The sequence below is a fragment of the Urocampus carinirostris genome, chromosome 7 (genome assembly GCF_059441175.1).
Source record: "Urocampus carinirostris isolate Australia breed hairy pipefish chromosome 7, RoL_Ucar_1.0, whole genome shotgun sequence".
Lineage (NCBI taxonomy): Eukaryota > Metazoa > Chordata > Actinopteri > Syngnathiformes > Syngnathidae > Urocampus > Urocampus carinirostris.
The window spans coordinates 16949725-16968200 of NC_142355.1; the positions used below are offsets into that span (position 1 = coordinate 16949725).

The 18476-nt window shown below is 39.7% G+C and overlaps 2 protein-coding genes across 7 annotated transcripts in view; one reads left to right on the forward strand and one right to left on the reverse strand.

Moving 5' to 3' along the window:
• Window positions 1–5388, forward strand: part of tdrd12 (tudor domain containing 12) — a 33858-nt gene extending 28470 nt beyond the window's left edge. For 3 of the 6 annotated variants that reach the window (XM_088339922.1, XM_088339924.1, XM_088339923.1), the window contains exon 36: window positions 466–4364. In XM_088339922.1, the coding sequence (XP_088196048.1) occupies window positions 466–536 (71 nt within the window). In that variant the 3' untranslated portion in view covers window positions 537–4364. Of the gene's footprint in view, window positions 1–465; window positions 4365–5275 lie in introns of those variants that run through there. The other 3 variants (XM_088339919.1, XM_088339925.1, XM_088339921.1) reach the window with 2 other exon arrangements.
• Window positions 3266–17942, reverse strand: LOC148362492 (uncharacterized). The gene is made up of 14 exons (XM_088340375.1): window positions 17751–17942; window positions 17574–17687; window positions 15585–15701; window positions 15439–15501; window positions 12882–12998; window positions 9967–10080; window positions 9634–9806; window positions 7998–8670; window positions 7723–7865; window positions 6649–6709; window positions 6274–6488; window positions 6015–6201; window positions 5780–5875; window positions 3266–5417 (listed from the first exon to the last, which is right to left on the reverse strand). The coding sequence occupies exons 1-14, from the start codon at window positions 17940–17942 to the stop codon at window positions 5268–5270; spliced, it is 2415 nt and encodes an 804-aa protein (XP_088196501.1). The 3' UTR covers window positions 3266–5267.
• Window positions 17943–18476: the final 534 nt, after the last annotated feature.

Genomic DNA, 18476 nt, shown 5'->3' on the forward strand with positions numbered 1-18476 from the left:
TATGTATGTGTGTGTGTGTGTGTATACATGTGTATGTGTGTGTGTGTATACATATGTATGTGTGTGCGTGTGTGTGTGTATACATGTGTATGTGTGTGTGTGTATACATATGTATGTGTGTGCGTGTGTGTATACATGTGTATGTGTGTGTGTGTATACATATGTATGTGTGTGTGTGTGTGTATACATATGTATGTGTGTGCGTGTGTGTATACATATGTATGTGTGTGTGTGTGTATACATATGTATGTGTGTGTGTGTGTACATCTGTATGTGTGTGTGTGTGTACGTGTACATATGTATGTGTTCAGATGTGTGTGTGTGTATATAATATGTATGTATATGTGTTATCTGAACCACAAATTCATTGGTTAATGGTCTGAGTTTGTCGTAAACGACAATTAATCGAAATTGAGCTCCACAGTACCAAAAGACTTCCTATGTGACACCCCTTTTTTTTTTCAGATGACGTGTTTTTGGGCAACATGGGAGAAGAATACAACTTTGTCACTAGCACTGACAGCGACAGCGACTAATGCTTGATGACAGTGAGGTCACAGTCTGGTTAGTCTGATAATTTGTTTCGAAACTTAGTTTGAAGAGGGATTTTTATTTTCCGCTTGTCAAATTTGTACTTTTTGTGTCGTTTACCTATTTGTTTGGGTCATCAATCCAATTTTTAGAAATCGAAACAAAAAAAATGCAGTTTTTAAATGGTGGTTTTATTTTTAATTGGTGAGGGGGCGTACTCTCTCTTTAAGCAAATAATAAGTCTGACGGCTATTTTTTCTTTTGGGACCGGAGATTTTTCTTTTTCATAACTTAACTGCAGAATAATAAACATTTTGCATTTATTCCACTATAATCATCTTTAATGCTTTCAATTCAATCAAGATGATTTTATTTTTACCCCAAACATATTAAGGCGGAACAGTGGATGACTGGCTAGCATGTTGAATATTTGGAAAAAGCTCTTTATTTTCTATATAGCAAAAAAAGACAAAAATGTTCTACATTCTAATTACGAACAAACTGAAACATTTGAAGTCTAATGGCAAAAACTCGTGTATCAAATCTAGAAATATTAGAATATCATAAAGTGTATTAGTGTGCCACAGTTGTATCCATCCATATGGTTTCAACGAGGCATGTGCAGCAACCCTAAGCCAGGGGTAGGCAAACTTTTTAAATTACAGGCCACATAAGGTAAAAAGAAAAACATTTCCCCACCACCACCAAAACCGGTATTTTTTTTAGATTGTTTTACATATATAAGGCACTCCCAACTATAAGTCGCACAGAATTGAAACTACCGCAAGGGTTAGGGTTGCACAAAAATTTAAAAAGTGCTGTAATTGCACATTGATTGATTAGCTGGAATATATATCATTGATCATGCTACCATACAATTGCTTAACATTTTTGGATGCAATGTATTCCAACCAAAATCTTGGTGTGGGGTGTGCCAAATTTTATCCACTTGACCAGTAGGGATACGAATGGCGCCTTAGGTCTTGTCTCATTATCACACTATTTTAGGTCAGGATACCAAATTGTTGATTTTATTATTGGGCAGGTTTCTGAGAATATTGTCAGACATTAAAATGGTTATATTCACAGCCGACTCACAAAGTCATTATGAAGCGCATGAGATTTTGAACTGAATGATGGTAAGGGTATTGTAGGAAGTAATTTGGTCGTTCTGACAGTAAGAGCAAGCGCATATTGCAGCAAAGAAATATGTCGTGACTGCACACACGTTATATCCGCGTATGCAGTGGCTTATCCGGCAGATGTGGCGGCTGTTCCGGCATACTGGGACTGGCAATTTCAGCATACTGCAATATGCAATAGGTCATTCTTCATTCTGAACTGAAGAAAACGGCATCTTGTAACATAATTTGGCCTCCTGATATATATAAATGAACTCATGGCCGCTTCATATCCTAAATGTTTGTCACTTTCAATGCTTAGTTTGGGCTGAAAAAAAATTGAACCAATGTTCTCTCTACTATAGATTTATGGTACTGTGACTAAAAATTGTGGAATAATAAGACCTAATGCCTTTTCATGTGAAACTTGTATCCCTAGCGGTCTAGTGGCTAGAAATTAGTTTTCTTAGTTTCTTTTTTTTTTGTGGAGGATCCTCACATGCCCATTTTTGCACAATGCAGCCATCATACACGCACTCCACTCCACGCCAGCCATCGTCATTACCGTTCTTTTATTTTTTTTTTAATGGAGGATCTGCGTAGTGGATTCCATCCCCATTTTGCGCAACGCAGCCATCATCCAAGCGCTCTGCGCAAATCTGTCATTGTCGTTGTTCTTGTTTCGTTTTTTGTTTTTTTTGTGTGGAGCATCCGCACAGTGATTCCGTCCCCATTTGCGCAACACAGCTGATGTGGAATCCATCCCGCGTGTAAATCCTCCACAAAGAAAAATTAACTAACAACTACAGGTAGATCATTTTTTTTTAAAAAAAACCTCAGAGAATCCCTGCTCCTTTTCACAAATAAAAAAGTAATCGCAAATAAAATATGAACATTTGGGTTTGCTTCGTGCTCGGTCCCTCAAATCAAGTTAATTTGTCGGGCTTGGGCTGGTTCGGGCTTTATTACCCACGGGGTGGGGTCTGGCTGGATTCTTTAAGCCTGATCTTTCCTACCCTTATTATGTGATTACGGTCTGCAATCAAATGTATTGACTAATCAATGATTGCACAATTAAGGTAACGCGTTCCCATTAATACCCGCATATAAGACGCAATGGCTTTTTAGGTGCATGTTTAAACTTCTGGTTGATTTGGAGTTTTGGGGTTTGCCTTATAGTCCTAAAAATACAGTAGTTAAAAGATGCGGGGAGACACAGAACACACTGCGAAAACATTTTTTTGGTCTGCTTTATGTTATTTTCTTTCTATTGCCGTGTGCACGAGAATAGCCACGGTTAATTGATTGATACATCGCAAAGGAAGGGACTACAGTAGTGCTCTTTTGCACAAAATAAAGAAAGGGTACTCCAAATGTTTTTCCCCTAAAGTAAAATCGCCAATTAAGTACTGCATTTCGTTTTAGGAGTCACGGATCGCTTAACCGCCATGGTGGTTGGAGACTATTTAGATTTAATTATTTTGAGTATTGGCACTTAAGCAAGTTATTATAAAGTTAATTGTTTTTCTTGACACTTAAGGTCAAGTGAAACCTTCGTTTTTGAACAATTTTGTTTATGAGGATGTTTTTGGAGAGAAAGGACTCAACGTTTTTCAGGCCTGCTGACATTGCCGACCTTTATTCATCCCTCCATTTCATATATTATAAAAACTTTTCAGATATAAGTGTTTGGTAGAGATCACAAAAATATTGTCATAAATCAGTTAATATTTGATTGAATGTAATCGTTTTCACAGAACACATGTTTAGAATCACAAGTCGGGTCCAATTTAATTTCCATTGTTGCGGCTGAACCCAAGAGGTCAATTTGATTCAAATGAAAAAAAAGCTAAGTGAAACGTTAAAGCACACATACATTTCAGACAGCTTCATTTAATGTTCAAAAGTGTTTGGTGCTGTTAACATAAAATTTTCCATGACATGCATGTTTACGCAATGGAAGTCCTTACCTATTTTGTTGGAACTTGAAAAAAAAAAAACACAGCTACTAAAATGTAAAGAAAATGTGATATGTACATTAAGGAAATCAGTCACATGTACTTAAAGCCCCAGTGTGTAATATTTGACCTATAGATGGCACTCTTTTATCTAATGCGAATGAAAACCAGTGCCTAGAGCACAGTGGAGCAGCAATATGCCAGACAAACATGGCAGCAACTTCTAGGTAGGAATTGCACTATGTAAAAGACAAATTTCACGACTTATGATTATTTTTTTTAATTAAAATTAACATTGGTATGACAGTTTTTTCCCCGCGACCCTACTGAGGATAAGCGGTGCAGCTAATGAGATGAGATGACAGTTTTTTTTCATAGTACAGTATTCAAATCAATGCTGTTGTTTTTTTACCGAAAAGTTTTCTCTACCACTAGGAGGCACTAAATATTACACACTGTCCCTTTAAACAGATATACGTTTTAAGTATTTGAAATTCATGTTTTTGGTAGGGGAACACTTGTTTTAATTGAGTTCTTTCAGTGTTATTTTTGTTATACAGAGTACATGTGTACAGCAATATTTTCAAGAAAAAAAATCACTATGTGTTGTGTAATAAACACAAACTGTAATTCTCACACAGCATTTGGACTTTTTTCCTCTTTTGTCTGGGCACCAAAAACACATCTCAAATTAACTCCAATCATGTAGCCTAGTTGAAGTCCGATTGCTCATGCATGATTTTAACAAAATATTGTTATTCTTCACTAAGCTATCGTTGTTTAGTTTGTCTTAGGAATTACATTTCTTCAATATGCAAGTAACATCCAACCTACAACCTGCTTGACATCCACCTGTTTTCCCGCCCTAGGCCAGCAGATGCCAATTTTTTTTTTTAGCAAATGTTCATTTTTTAAACTCAATGTCAACACGTAACACATGGAAACTACCACTACACTCAACAACTAGATACCCTCTCTGGAGCAGATTGCACCATTGTAATTATTTTCGATATACGTCCAATCTGATTTAAGACTGGTTGGTCGGATCCAGAGTTGAGATCTTAAGCCCAAGCCCGACCTGAAACTGAAATGTCAATCATTACATTCGGGTCGGACCTGCCTTCTCTTTCGCTGACTGTTTTTTTTCTCATCCACCCATCAATGATTTTATTTGTCCCTCTCTCTGTCACTTAAAGTGTTGCTCTAGATTCTTAAGGACATACTGCTGCTGTCGTTTATGGTCCAGTTTTCAACCCGTCAAAATGTTCTCTTAAAAAGTTCTTCAATGACAGAAAATTGTCTTTTAATGTAACCTCTGCAGACACAGAAACATAAACGGTGTAAATATTTATACAGCCTTGTTTAACTCTGATGTCATTACAAAAGGCAGGATTTAATTTGTTATTAATGGACTTCTCCTCACCCGAGAACTCGAAAATAAAATGAGAAATTTTGGGTTTGCTTCGGGCTTGGTCCTGCAATCAACTGGGTTGGGCTGTAATACTTGAGGTCATGGCTCGGTTTGGGCAGGATTTTTAGGCCCAATCTTACCTCTGGTTGGAACTAATTCTGGATGTAAGTTGGATGTAATTTGTATATACATAAGAAAACATTAACAAAACAAACAAACAAAAAATTACGTTGGTCATTCTTTTGCCTATTTAGCCATTTTGTTGGTTTTGGCCGGCATAACGTTCTTGGCAGCTTTTCCAAGTTCCACTTGACGAATGGATGAGCCAAACTGGAGCGTGCTGAGCGTCTCCACACCGTCTTTGGCATCTGGACTCACGTTGATGAACACACAGCACTGGGGAGAAAATAACAACATTCGGATCAAAACCAAAATGATAACAGAACCAGGTAAATCAGAGCTCAAACAGACTCACTATTTAATGGATCTCAATCTAGTTTGAAGCTATGGTTTGGTGCCTTGAAAAGGGCAGGCAGTCAATGGGTGGTAAAAGAATACTAAGTTTACACCTAAAGGACACAGGTCATATTTTTCACTCTACACTCAACCCAAATTTGGATCATTCACAAATCAAAAGAATCCAGGAGATTAAAGGAAAAAGAAATGCTTACATCAGAAAGAAACACACAGAACAGAAACAACAAGATGAAAATAAAAAAATGTATAAATCACAGTCTAAAACAGAACCCCAATGGTACCTTAGCATCCCCGCTGAGGCTGGGCTGAAGAAGGTGAGTCAGTTTACAATTCCTGAAGGGTACGTGAAGGGCGTTACACTTCAGAGCCGCAAAAACCTAAAGACAGTGACAGACTTGACTACGAATAATGCGACAACCGCTCATACAACATACTAATCCGTATTATTTGTTTTCTTGTGCTTTATTTTGAGCTGATTGGTTCAGGAAATATTTCTCAAGTCGCATTTGTCCTCACCTGTCCAAGCGCAGTCAAGGACTTGTTAATGGCGGCGGCCTCTACCAGGCGCTGTCCTTCGGCCTCCGTCCGGGAGATGCGTTCGGACCCAGCCAGATCGCCGAGTGTCAACGTGCCGCGTGTAATCTCACCTGAAAGCGAGTCGCTGCCACAAACCTCCAGCGCCACCAACAGGTGTGAGCGTGAACTGAAAGTTAAAAATCCAAAGACACAGTTTTTACAGTGTAACTAGATAAACACCATTGTCCATGTCCCCCACCTCTGTGTGTTCATCTTGGTTGCCCCCATCTTCCGGTTCTTCTCTCCAGTCTCCATCACTTTGACAATGTCATCCTCAGTTCGAACCTCCACGTGTGTCAGTCCTGGCACGGAAACAACTTTACCCTGCACGCGGATATCCAGGGGTGAAGAAGCGGCAGGGTTTTTCACCAGAAGGTCATTGAGTGTGTCGTTATAAATCTCCAGCATGGAAAGCTACGCCCCCAAGAAAAAAATACAAATGTAATTGGCCTGGTTTAAGGCTAAAATATGGCAAGTGGACCTATAGATAGATAGATAGATAGATAGATACTTTATTCATCCCCGAAGGGAAATTCACATTTCAACCATATAGGTGGTTGTTGTGCGATATTACCTTTAAAACGTACGAAACTTTCTCTTTGAGAGAACACACTCTGAGAAGTTCACGGATGGACCTGTAGGGAGCAGCATATATGCTCTGTTAATAAACAACTGAAACAAACATGCATAAATACCCAGCTGAGGATTTTGGACTAGGTGAGGCCACTTCAACCCTCTAGGAAGTGATAAAGTATCAGCTGTGGAGTGATATTAAAAGAAGTACAATACACCAGTAATTTTCAAACAGTGTGCCCGGGGCACACTAGTGTGTGCAGTAAGATCTTACTTAGTGTTCTGCAGGAAATTGCTAAATTACTCAGTATCTTTCTTTTCTTCAATTGATCAGCCGATTAACATTCATCTATATCAGTAGGTTGCAGCAGATTACCATTTACTGCTCATGAGGTACTTCATGGTTCACCGACCCCCTAAGCGCCAGGGTAGTTAGTTGGCACCACATGCTGTACAGCCTGGCGGCGCCCATCCCCTCTCCAGACCGTTTTTTTGTGATAGGGGTTTACATGTTCACAAGTACCAGGAGAAGCGTGAAGATCTGACTCATTTACAGCACATGTATCCTCTGGTCGCTGTTGTTTTTCAGTGTAAAGCGTCATCCCCTCTTCAGAGATAAGCCTGACCTGAATTTATATCTGTACATTCAAGGAAACTGTGCGGGTCAAATGTATCGACATTTCGTTCTGTATACACGTGTACTAGATTGACAATATAGTAGATCTGAATCTAAATATAATAGATAGGTACAGTATATATGGTTAAAATCACAAATTACTGCAAAATTATCAACCAAAATTGTAAACCTGCGTTATTACCTCCTGACTTATGGTGATCACAAATATCTAAGTTAAGTAACATGAAACTGGTGCCAGGAATTAACTTAAATATTTCCGATGGATAGTTACCTCGAGGTATTTTGAGGAAAAAATGCCTTGGTTCAAAAAAGGTTGGGAAAACACGGCCATACAATATAATACGCCTGTAATGTTGGCTCAGATTTATTTAATATCTTTGTTCTGGTCAACCAACAAAGTGACGGGGTACATCATCTACTCTGAGAGTTTATCCACACCTGATATTGACTCCTGGCTTGTCCTTGGTCCCCATCATGGTGAAGGTCTTTCCCGAGCCTGTCTGCCCGTACGCTAGGATGCAAACGTTGTACCCGTCCGCACACGATGTAATGAGCGGCACAGTTCCTGCAAAAACTTCCTCCTGCAGGACATTAGCGACAAAAAAGAGAAACACTCAAGAGATACTGACTTACTTTGACGCTGCCTCGAATAATTTAATTATGTTAACTGACTTTATTGGAAACCGATTCTTGAAAATGAGCCTGTAGGGTACCTGTGTGCTGGTCGGTGCGTAAACCCAGTCAAAGAAGAACTTCTTCCTGGTGTTCTTGTGTATTAACGTGACTTCTTGCTCGTCGTACTGGCCTAGACAAGAGGAGCTACCTGATTTGGTCATGTTCCTACACCTGCAGAACACTCTGACGTTCCCCTGGAGCTCAAGCAACTTGTTATACAAAGTGCGTCTCTCTAACGCCTCCTTCTGGTATAACGAACGCAGCGTCTGCACCTCACATTCTGCTCGCCGCTGAGCCTCAGCTGACTGCTTTAGGACGTCCTGCGTCTGGGTCACAACGTTCTTCAAGTCACTCAAAGCCAGATGCACCCAAGACTTCAGCTGTTTCGCGGACACTTTGAGTTCCCGGGCAAGTCCGCCGGTCTGACGTAGGCAATCTGAATCTACTGCGGGCTTGGAGGCGGCGGTGTTCCTGGCAGAACGTGGCGCTGAGGTCTGGCGTTTCTGCAAAGAGCGGATTTTCTCCTGAGCCTCCTGACGGTCGGCCTCAAGCTCGGCTGTCTTGCGGCTGAGGTTTTGCACGATGTCACCTAGGTGGCGGGTTTCCCGGACAAGGAGGTTGTTCCTGTGGATATGCTCGTTTGCCTCTCTCTGCTTGGACTCGAGCTGCTGCCTTAACTCCTCAATGGCACGGTCACGCTCCAGAAGTGCTCTGGATGGATAAGTTAAAACTTAAGTAGACACTCAAAAATAAGAGAGAAGACCTTAATGGACTAAACTTGCAAGGACAGGGAGAGAAGCCCTCAGATATGAACTTCCAACCTGTTCTAAATACCCTCATCTGAGCTCTTTTGTATATAATCTCCTAGGTGACAAAAGCATATTTGCGGTAAAGGATGTAGCAATAAAAAAGACAGCAACATAATTGGCTGATAGGGACAGTGATGTAAGTAAAAAAAAAAAAAACAATAGTACGCAATAATAATCCAATTAATGGACTGGCATTGTATGAAATCACCTTTGCAGAAGTCCAATATTAAACAGAATAAACTTATCAATGAACCATACAATTATCGGAATCTCCAGCATCATTATCATCAGCTTAGGAAATTAAGAAAGCATAGAAACATCGGCCTTTAATTTTAAGGGTTGGTCATAATCCGAGATTCAAAAACACACGAAAATTCAGATTTCAAACTACTAATTCCTTTGTGTAGTCGGAATACAGGTGGGCGATACAGAGAATTTGGCTATTGATCCGAGCGATTGATACAGATTTTTAGTGGCTGAAATTTCTTATAGGAGTCCTCCTATTGTCTTTGCAAGTTCAACATCCATTGATGTCTTCTCTCCTTTTTTAGGGTGTCCACTGAACTATAAACTTATTTGGTGTTCACCTGACCCCCCTTTAACAGCAAGTCGAGCCATCCAAGTATTTCATTATGATGGAGGATTACCTATCAATGTTTTTGTTAATAATGAAGAGCGCATAGAATTCATAAATTAAGGTAAGACGATAAATGATTTGTTTCTATGCTAATGAAATGATGAATTAGATTTGCGTTAATTTATTTGTAAATCCGAGTTTGACACACCAGATGCAAATCTCAATGCTTACTGCTAGCCAACTAAGTCATCAATCGGTGTCCTTTCACGAGCATACATGCTGGCTAACCTGAATGAGTTGAGGTCACTGTATCCTGGATCTCCATTAGCTTTAGCATTGACATGGAGGAGGACCTCTCCAAACATTGTGAGGTACGCGGAGATGACTTCTTCGCTATCATAGTTACACAGTCGGAGTGCTGCTGTGATTTCTTTCTGATCCAAGAGGCCTGGCAGGACGGACTGGACATAAAACCGAAGCACAGACTCAAAATTGTGTCTTAATCAAACTATTAAAATGAATATATGGCCAATGATTGCAACAAATATTTTCGGAGTTTTTGTATGCCTTTTATGTTCCAAGCTCTAATACTTGAAACTGGCCACGCCTCGTAATGCTTACCATGACTCTTTGGATTCTGCTCTGCACAAAGTCCACATTCATCTCCCACTGAAGAGGCAGCAGCAGCCAGATGCCAGAATGAGGATCCCAAAAACGGCAAACGTTAACTCTCTCCTGAAAGATGCAAAGAGAACAGTGGCTACAGTGGTATGTAAAATTATCTGAACCTTTTGTAAATTTTCACTTTTAGACATAGATTTGTTGTCATTCCCAGCTTTATACAGATCAACTATTCTTGATCTCAGGTCTTCAGAGAGCTCTTTAAAGTGAGCCGTGGTGCACATCACACATTTCTTGAAGCCACTCATTGCTGATAGGACACACTCCAGACTCCGACTATTAAGTATTGATTTCATATGCTCTTTGAGTCTTGTTGGCTAGAGTTCAGTTACCTATTTCTCCTCTTCTTGTCATTGTTTGCATGCTATCCTTATTCAAACGTGGAAACCTATAAATGCTTGGGTGGTTTTGGTGAAAGCAGGCACTGTTTTTTTTCATCTCAGTAATTTTGACAGAGATTTGATTACATTTCATAGTGAGATTATGCTAAAATATGTGGAATTCTAAAAGGTTCACAGACATCATTATACCACTGTAAAGCATGGACAATTGTGCCTGTGGACCTGATAGTGCCAGATTAAGTTATGTCTAAATTAAGCTACCAGACTAACAAGACCAAATTTATTGTAATTCCACTACACCAATGTTGTAATACACCAGGGAAGCACAGACGGATAACAAATACAGTAGAGAGCATGAAAGCAATATATAAACTGCAGCATATATATATATATATATATACATACAGGACTGTCTCAGAAAATTAGAATATTGTGATAAAGTTCTTTATTTTCTGTAATGCAATTAAAAAAACAAAAATGTCATACATTCTGGATTCATTACACATCAACTGAACTATTTCAAGCCTTTTATTATTTGAATATTGCTGATTTTGGCTTACAGCTGAAAAAAACTCAAAAATCCTATCTCAAAATATTAGAATAATTCCTCAGACCAAGTAAAAAAAAATATTTTATAACAGCAAAACTAAATCAAACATTTGAAAATGTCCATTGATGCACTCAGTACTTGGTTGGGAATCCTTTTGCACGGATTACTGCATCAATCCGGCGTGGCATGGAGGCAATCAGCCTGTGGCATTGCTGAGGTGTTATTGATGCCCAGGATGCTTCGATAGCGGCCTTCAACCCTGCGGCTTATTCAGTGATGCGGCCAATTTATGTAATTTTTCTAACGGCCGCTAGCAGCGCTCGAGTGTTGCTACCATGAACTGCCCTGTCAAAGCTATGTTATTATTATTAAAGCTTTGAAAACTCTCTCAGTGTACCATCTTTTTTTGTAAATATGTGTAACCCATGTATACTATGTATTTGCAACTGTATATTTTTGTAATGTATTTATTTGTATTTATTTTAGACACTTATTCTGATATGTTTTGCGGGTGAACGAAAAATGAGGGGTGGAACAAACGCGGGATGCCGAGTTTAAGTGGGGACCGCTAAAGGTGAGGGACAGACAAGGAAAGAAGAGGGGGTAAAAAGTTGATTAAAGAAAAAGGAGTTGCGTGAGTAAATATGTTCATCTGATATATTTTTCCCACCCTTAGCTTTGGAAATATACACTTTTTTCCTTGGATTACTTTCACCGGAACCTGGACTCTGCAGGTCTGCATCAAACGTTAATTACCGGTATCATTTTCCGTTCATTTCGCCGGCTGTGATTTTTGTACTGTGGACCTTTATTTCTGGCCACGCACGCACCGGCCCGGTATTGCAGTACCTCCGGGAATGGTGCAGTACCTCCGGGAATGGTGTATTCGCAATGATCGCAGCAAGGCTTTAGGGCTAGGACCTTAGCTTGGCCTTTTGGCTGAGAATAAGAGTCCCGGCTCCTAGGGTTTGCTGCGTATTATAAACTGACCGATAACGGATCATGGATAATGAATAAAGAAGACAGAACAATAACCCTTAAAAACCCCAAAACCCCATTTAGTTTCAGTCGCGGGACTTGAAATCGGGTTTGCGTTGATTTTGTGTTTGTGTTACATGTTTAAATGTGGGCGCATGCGGCTTGTATACAGGTGCGGCTTGTGTATGTACAAAATCGGTTTACCTCTTAAAATGTGGTGGGTGCGGCTTATAATCAGGAGCGCTCTATAGTCTGGAAGCTCTATAGTCTGGAATTTACGGTAGTCGTCTTATTGTGTTTCGAGTTGTGAAAAATGGGGCAGGCAACTTTATGGCTGGGCAGGCTTTTTTTCAGAGTTGTCTGCCTTGGTGTCCGGTAACTATTTATCATAAGTTTCAGACACTGCTAATACTATCATTAAACTTTTTTTTATTTTGGTTTGGGCTCAGGTGTGCACCAAATAGGTCTACCCACAGTGCACATATCAACTTTGGAGAGAGACGTTTACTTCGGTCCACGGGAAAATGTAAATTTAACAAGAAATGTCCGACGAACGTTTTTCACCAAGCTGTGCCAGGTTAATGTGTATGAGGCACGATGTATTCTGTGCAACAAATATTTGTGTTTTTTTATTTTATGTGTTTCAATTGTGTTTTTGTGTCTATTTTATTTCAAAGGGCATTAAAAAGTCTTCAATTTAACTTGCCTTAAAGGGACAGTATGTCATTTATCGCCTCCTAGTGGTACAAAAAACTTTCAGTAAAAATAAAACATTAATTTGAATAACAATCATAAATATATAAACTGTCATACCAATGTTAAATTTCATAAAGAAAAAATCATAGGTCAAGAAGTCTGTATTTCTTTTACTTTAACTTAAAGACATAAGGATCCCCCAAATTAGCACAAGATAAAAAGATGGAAAATGCAATGCTTGCGGCTGAGTTTCGCAATGATTCATGTGAACTTTGTGTGAGGGCCTTCACCTCAAACATATAAGTCATCACGGTTCCTTTCCCGGGGATAAAAATGTTGCCAGTGCGGTCGTCCTCACCCACTGCCGCCACTGGTTGGACGCTGGCAACTGGTGGTTGGGCGGCAACCTAAGAAGGAATTTACACATTGTAAAACGAGATGTACTGTAAAAACATGTTGGCCTGGAGAGTGATGGGCGCCACCAGGCTGTACTTGCCCAGGACACACCACATGATATGGTACCCCTACCGCCCCAGTGGTTAAGGCAGTGTTTTTCGAGCCTTTTTGAACCAAGGTACACTTTTATTTATAAAAAAGTTCCGAGGCACACTTTCTGTGGAAAATGTTTGAAAATGAAGTCATGTCAAATATTTCACTGTACTACCTCATAAGCAGATAATTAGTATATAAAAGAAGAAGATAATACTCAAAATAAAAAAGAATGGTGTGCTTTATTTATGTTTTTATTTTTTTACAGTGCAATCTTAAACCGCTTTGTTAAACAAATGAAGTTATTAAATGTGCTGTGCTACCTCATGAGCAAATAATTAGTATATAAAAAGTATATAAAAATCGACTGCCACCTACTGATATGGATGACTATTACAGTTTCTCGTTCGAAGATAGCAAAAATATTGAATAATGGCCTGATTTTTTGGAAAGATAAAATTGGGCAAATTCCAGCGGCACACTAGACAAGGTCTCAGGGCACACTAGTTGGTCGAAAAACACTGGGTTAAGTGATCCAACCAACCAACTGTGAATACATTGGAATAAAATCCTGACTTATTGAATACAAGTTTTGCTATGTTAAATCTGTGATATTTTGGGGGTTCATTAGAGTACAGTAATCCCTTGTTTTATCGTGTGAGTTATTTTATAAAAAAGAACCCCAAATAGGTGAAATCTGTGAACTTTAATTTTTTTTACAGTTATTATACAATTAAATGCAGTACTGTGCACTCACCAGGGCCATCACCACCTTAAACAAGTGCGTAAAACTGTAAAAATATACATTTGGGGGGGATTTTTCTTACTTTCAGTGAACTATTATTAGGGAAGCACAGCGTCACAGTGGTTAGCACGTGTGCGGCATAGTTCTTAAAGTCATGAGATCGAACTTCCTGTGTGGAGTTTGCATGTTCTCCCCGTGCTTGCGTGGGTTTCCTCCCACATTCCAAAAACCTGCATGACAGGTTAATTGGCTGGTCTGAATAGTCCTTAGGTGTGAATGAGCGAGCAAATTGTCTGTCCCTGTGTGCCCTGCGACTGGCACGCAACCAGTTCAGGGTGTCCCCTGCCCACTGCCCGAAGATAGCTGGTTTGGGCTCCAGCACCCCCGCGACCCTACTGAGGATAAGCGGTACAGATAATGGATGGATGGATGGATGAACTATTATTACTTGCCTATATATTCTGACAGTCTTATTTTTCTGTTTAAAGTCTTTATTTCATGCAAACTCCACACAGGAGGTTCGATCTCATGACCTCAGAATTGTGCCGCACACACGCCAACCACTGTCCCGCCGTGCTGCCCGTCTTAACACGTTATTTTTCTTATTTATTTAAATGAATAATTTTGTATTCTATTTAGCTTGTTTGATTGTATATTATGTTAAATTATCTTTACAGCAGGCATTCTATAACCATGTTCCTAAAGGTTCCCTATTTATTTGTTACAATGCTTTTTAAAGCAGATTGTTTGTGTGTGTTTCGATGCAAACAGTTGAAATAATGTTATTCTTTATTCTCTAGTTAGTGTTTTTGCTCTTTATTCATTTTCTTAGATTTTCCATTTTCAGACTATAGAAATAACCATTACATATAATTTTTCTCATTCCTTTGAGATGCACAAATCTATTTAAAGCTGCAGCATTTCTCTGCGTATTTAAGCAACGTAAATGTAAATGTTCTGCATTCATATAGCGCGTTTCAAGTCAACGAAGACCTCCCAAAGTGCTTTACAATGTGCTTCACACTTACCCATTCACACACACACACACACCGATAGCAGCGTCAACCGTGCAAGGCAACTACCTGCATATTGGGGTCATTAGGGATTCAGTGTCTGGCCCAAAGAGACTTCGACATATCAAGAGCTCTCTTTCGCTCTCGTTGGCTGGGTTTTATTCTGTGTCTCAGTGTTATTTCGTTGTTGAAATGCATTTATCATGTTCATAAAAATATGTATGAATTGAGTTTGTTTTCTTCCCAAAATACTACAGAATGAAGTGATACTAAGAAATAAGCAAGCTATGGAATTTTATTAAAGAAAAGTGTTGATCCTTATACAACCTTACAAATAAATATGAAATTTCTGTGTTTTTGGGGCTGGTTCTGCGAAACAAGTTAATTGGCCCGACAAAAATATGACATTTCTGGTTTGCTACGGGCGCCTTCCTGTCAATCAAGTTAATTAGGCGGGTTAGGCTCAGGTAGGGTTTCAATACTTGCCGGCCGGGTTGGATTTTCTAGGCTCGATCTTATCTCTAGCGAGGAGCTCCCATCCCTTATTTGCAAAGAGCCGGCTCAAAGATTGGTTATGTGTGCTAACAACACATCACTTACCTCCTGGTTGGGGCTAATGAAGCGTCCCATGTCGTACCATTCTTGGGGGAAAGGCTGCAGTTTCTGCTCCAGAATATCCATGTTAGGTTAGCGTAAACATCAATTTCAAAACCATGTATTTTCCTTGATAGCAATTGCACGATGACCTGGGCTTCGTCCACGTAGACTCTGTTCCCGTGGTGCTCAAAGCAGCTGTACAAAGTTCCATTGTTATGAAGAAAATTCTCAAAGTTGACAGATACTTCTCCCTCACCGGCCACTTCCTGTTTGAGAGATAATGTAGCTTTGGAGCACTTTAAGTGGATACGGAAGAGGTGGGCAAACTACAGCCCGCCGACAGATTAAATGCGGCCCGCGAGACAAAGTTTAGAGAAGCACAAGAAAAAAATGAACCGTATCACGTCAAACAATGACCCGCAGTTTTAAATATGTCCGGTGGATGTCGACAAAGCAAAGCGCCACCCATAAAATGAACCGCCGGCTTTATTTGGTGACGATCACGTATCAAGCAGAGAACATTTAAGTAAACAAACCATTCCGATGCGATTTGACTTAAAATTGAAGTCACAAAAGCAGCCTTTAAGGCAATATGATTGCACTTGCTTGGAAATCTTAGCTTGTGTCCCTTTGTGTACCCCCATAAAAATTACAAGTATTTCCTGGACTATAAAGTGCAACGGACTTCAGAACATAAACATTAGAAAATCTAGTTTCACATGAAAATTTACTTGATTTTTTTCATAAATGGTTACTTTATGTAGAAGCATTCCATTTTAAGTATGCATTTCCAATGTTTTTTACTGGTCTATATTACAAATTTTTGGCAAAATCGGGGTTTTAAGATGTTCTTAGGTGTGCCTTATAGTCCAGAAAATACGGTATATTTTTCATGAGGCTCATGGCAACTACATTCTTCTCTACTTGCTTTTTTCAAATCAATTTTATTTATGAAGATATTAAATTTCACGCAATAAAACAGCCCCATTTCATCACATTTTGTGCTTAAAAAAAGGGAGCTATTACTTGTAATTAAAGTTTATTTTTGTAAATAAAGATATTTATTTGTATGGTGTGAGTGTTTCAAAACCAATTAGATTGGCTCATATTAACTTTTTTCCCTACATATTGGATTTGAGCCTCTTAATTCGCATATACGGTTTTTTGCTGACTATAAGACACGCCCAATAACCTACATTTGCCATGATGTTTTTCAATTAATCAATCATTGCTCAAAAAGTAAAACCGTATTAATGCTCTAAATACTATATATGTTTACAATCTTATCCATCTGATTTTGTGGTATATGAGACACACCAGGTTATAATGGCGCACTTTCAAATTTTTATCCAATTGGAGTTTTAAGGTGCACCTTATAGTCCAGAAGATACGGTAATCGCATGCGGCTTATAGTGCTCTGCGCCTTACATATGGAAAAATATCTCATAAAATACTGTTTTAGATGGTGAGCCTTATATTTTAGTGCGCCTTATAGTACAGAAAATACGGTAATCGTGTGCGGCTTATAGTCCTGTGCGCCTTACATATGGAAATATATCTCATAAAATACTGTTTTAGATGGTGAGCCTTATATTTTAGTGCGCCTTATAGTCCAGAAAATACGGTAATCGCATGCAGCTATAGTCCTGTGCGCCTTACATATGGAAAAATATCTTATAAAATACTGTTTTAGACGGTGAGCCTTATATTTTACTGCACCTTATAGTCCAGAAAATACGGTAATCGCGTGCGGCTTATAGTCCTGTGCGCCTTACATATGGAAAAATATCTCATAAAATAGTGTTTCAGATGGTGAGACTTATATTTTAGTGCGCCTTATAGTCCAGAAAATACGGTAATGGCATCCGGCTTACATATGGAAAAATATCTCATAAAATACTGTTTTAGATGTCGGACATTATATTTCAGGGCACCTTGTAGTCCAGAAAATACGGTAATCGCATGCGGCTTATATATGGAAAAATATATCATAAAATACTGTTTTAGATAGTGAGCGTTATATTTTAGTGCGCCTGATAGTTCAGAAAATACAAAAAATTAACTAGATAAATCACCCAATGCGATTCCAAAAAATCTGCTGACCACACAGCTACGGATATCTTCCAAAATCTGCTCACATTCAAAACTGGCTCAATGACCCCTGACTTTCCTTCATCTTCATTTTCCTCTTTGAAGTTAGCTTGTTGGCTCAGGACAGACATGTCATCCACCTCTTGATGTTCATTTCCCCCCTGCAAACAAAGTGAGCATCACCAACACAATTCTGATGACGCCAACGTTCAAACATCTTCTACCAGCAAGGTTTCTCCGCCCAGGATCGCAGGCGTCGGTGTCCTGACTGCAGAGGTGGGACTCCAAACTATCAGTTCAGGGGTTTGGACCACCGACTTGGGAGTCGGGGTCCGGACAGGGTCGGGCTGCTGATCGTTTGCCGAGGCGGGACGGGATTCGCCAATGTTGGCGGTGGCGGATGCTCCACTTCCCATCTTGACGGTCAAGAATGACAACTTGGCAGAAATGTTAAAGAAGGGCAGGAAGAAACCTGAGACATTTGACACTTGAGCTGATGATGAGCTTCTTCCACGCTTCAACGCGCCAAAAGAAGATGACACCTTACTTTGGAGTGCCTCACAGGTTAGAGTAAGCAAACTTTTGGAGTCGCCGGCCACATTGGGTTTACAAAGTTGGCCGGGGCCCGTGGCCTGGAGACCTCCCTAATTTTTCTCATTTGTAGTTTTTATTTATATATATACTAGCAAGGGCAGCACGGCGGCACAGTGGTTAGCGCGTGTGCGGCACAGTTCTAAGGTCTTGGGAACCTCCTGTATGGGTTCAAATCCAGCTACCAGACTTACTGTGCGGAGTTTGTATGTTCTCCCCGTGCTTGCGAGGGTTTCCTCCTGGCACTCCGGTTTCCTCCCACATTCCAAAGACATGCATTTCAGGTGGATTGGCTGGTCCAAATTGTCCCTAGGTGTGAATGAGCGAGCGAGTTGTCTGTCCCTGTGTGCCCTGCGATT

Excerpts from the sequence above, each read along its gene's own strand:
- LOC148362492 (XM_088340375.1), bottom strand. The coding sequence starts at position 17,942 with ATGGGAAGTGGAGCATCCGCCACCGCCAACATTGGCGAATCCCGTCCC. Across the intron at positions 17,688-17,750 it reads TGGGCGGAGAAACCTTGCTG|GGGGGAAATGAACATCAAGA; the intron begins GTAGAAGATGTT and ends CTTTGTTTGCAG. Across the intron at positions 5,418-5,779 it reads GCCTCAGCGGGGATGCTAAG|TGCTGTGTGTTCATCAACGT; the intron begins GTACCATTGGGG and ends TTTTCTCCCCAG.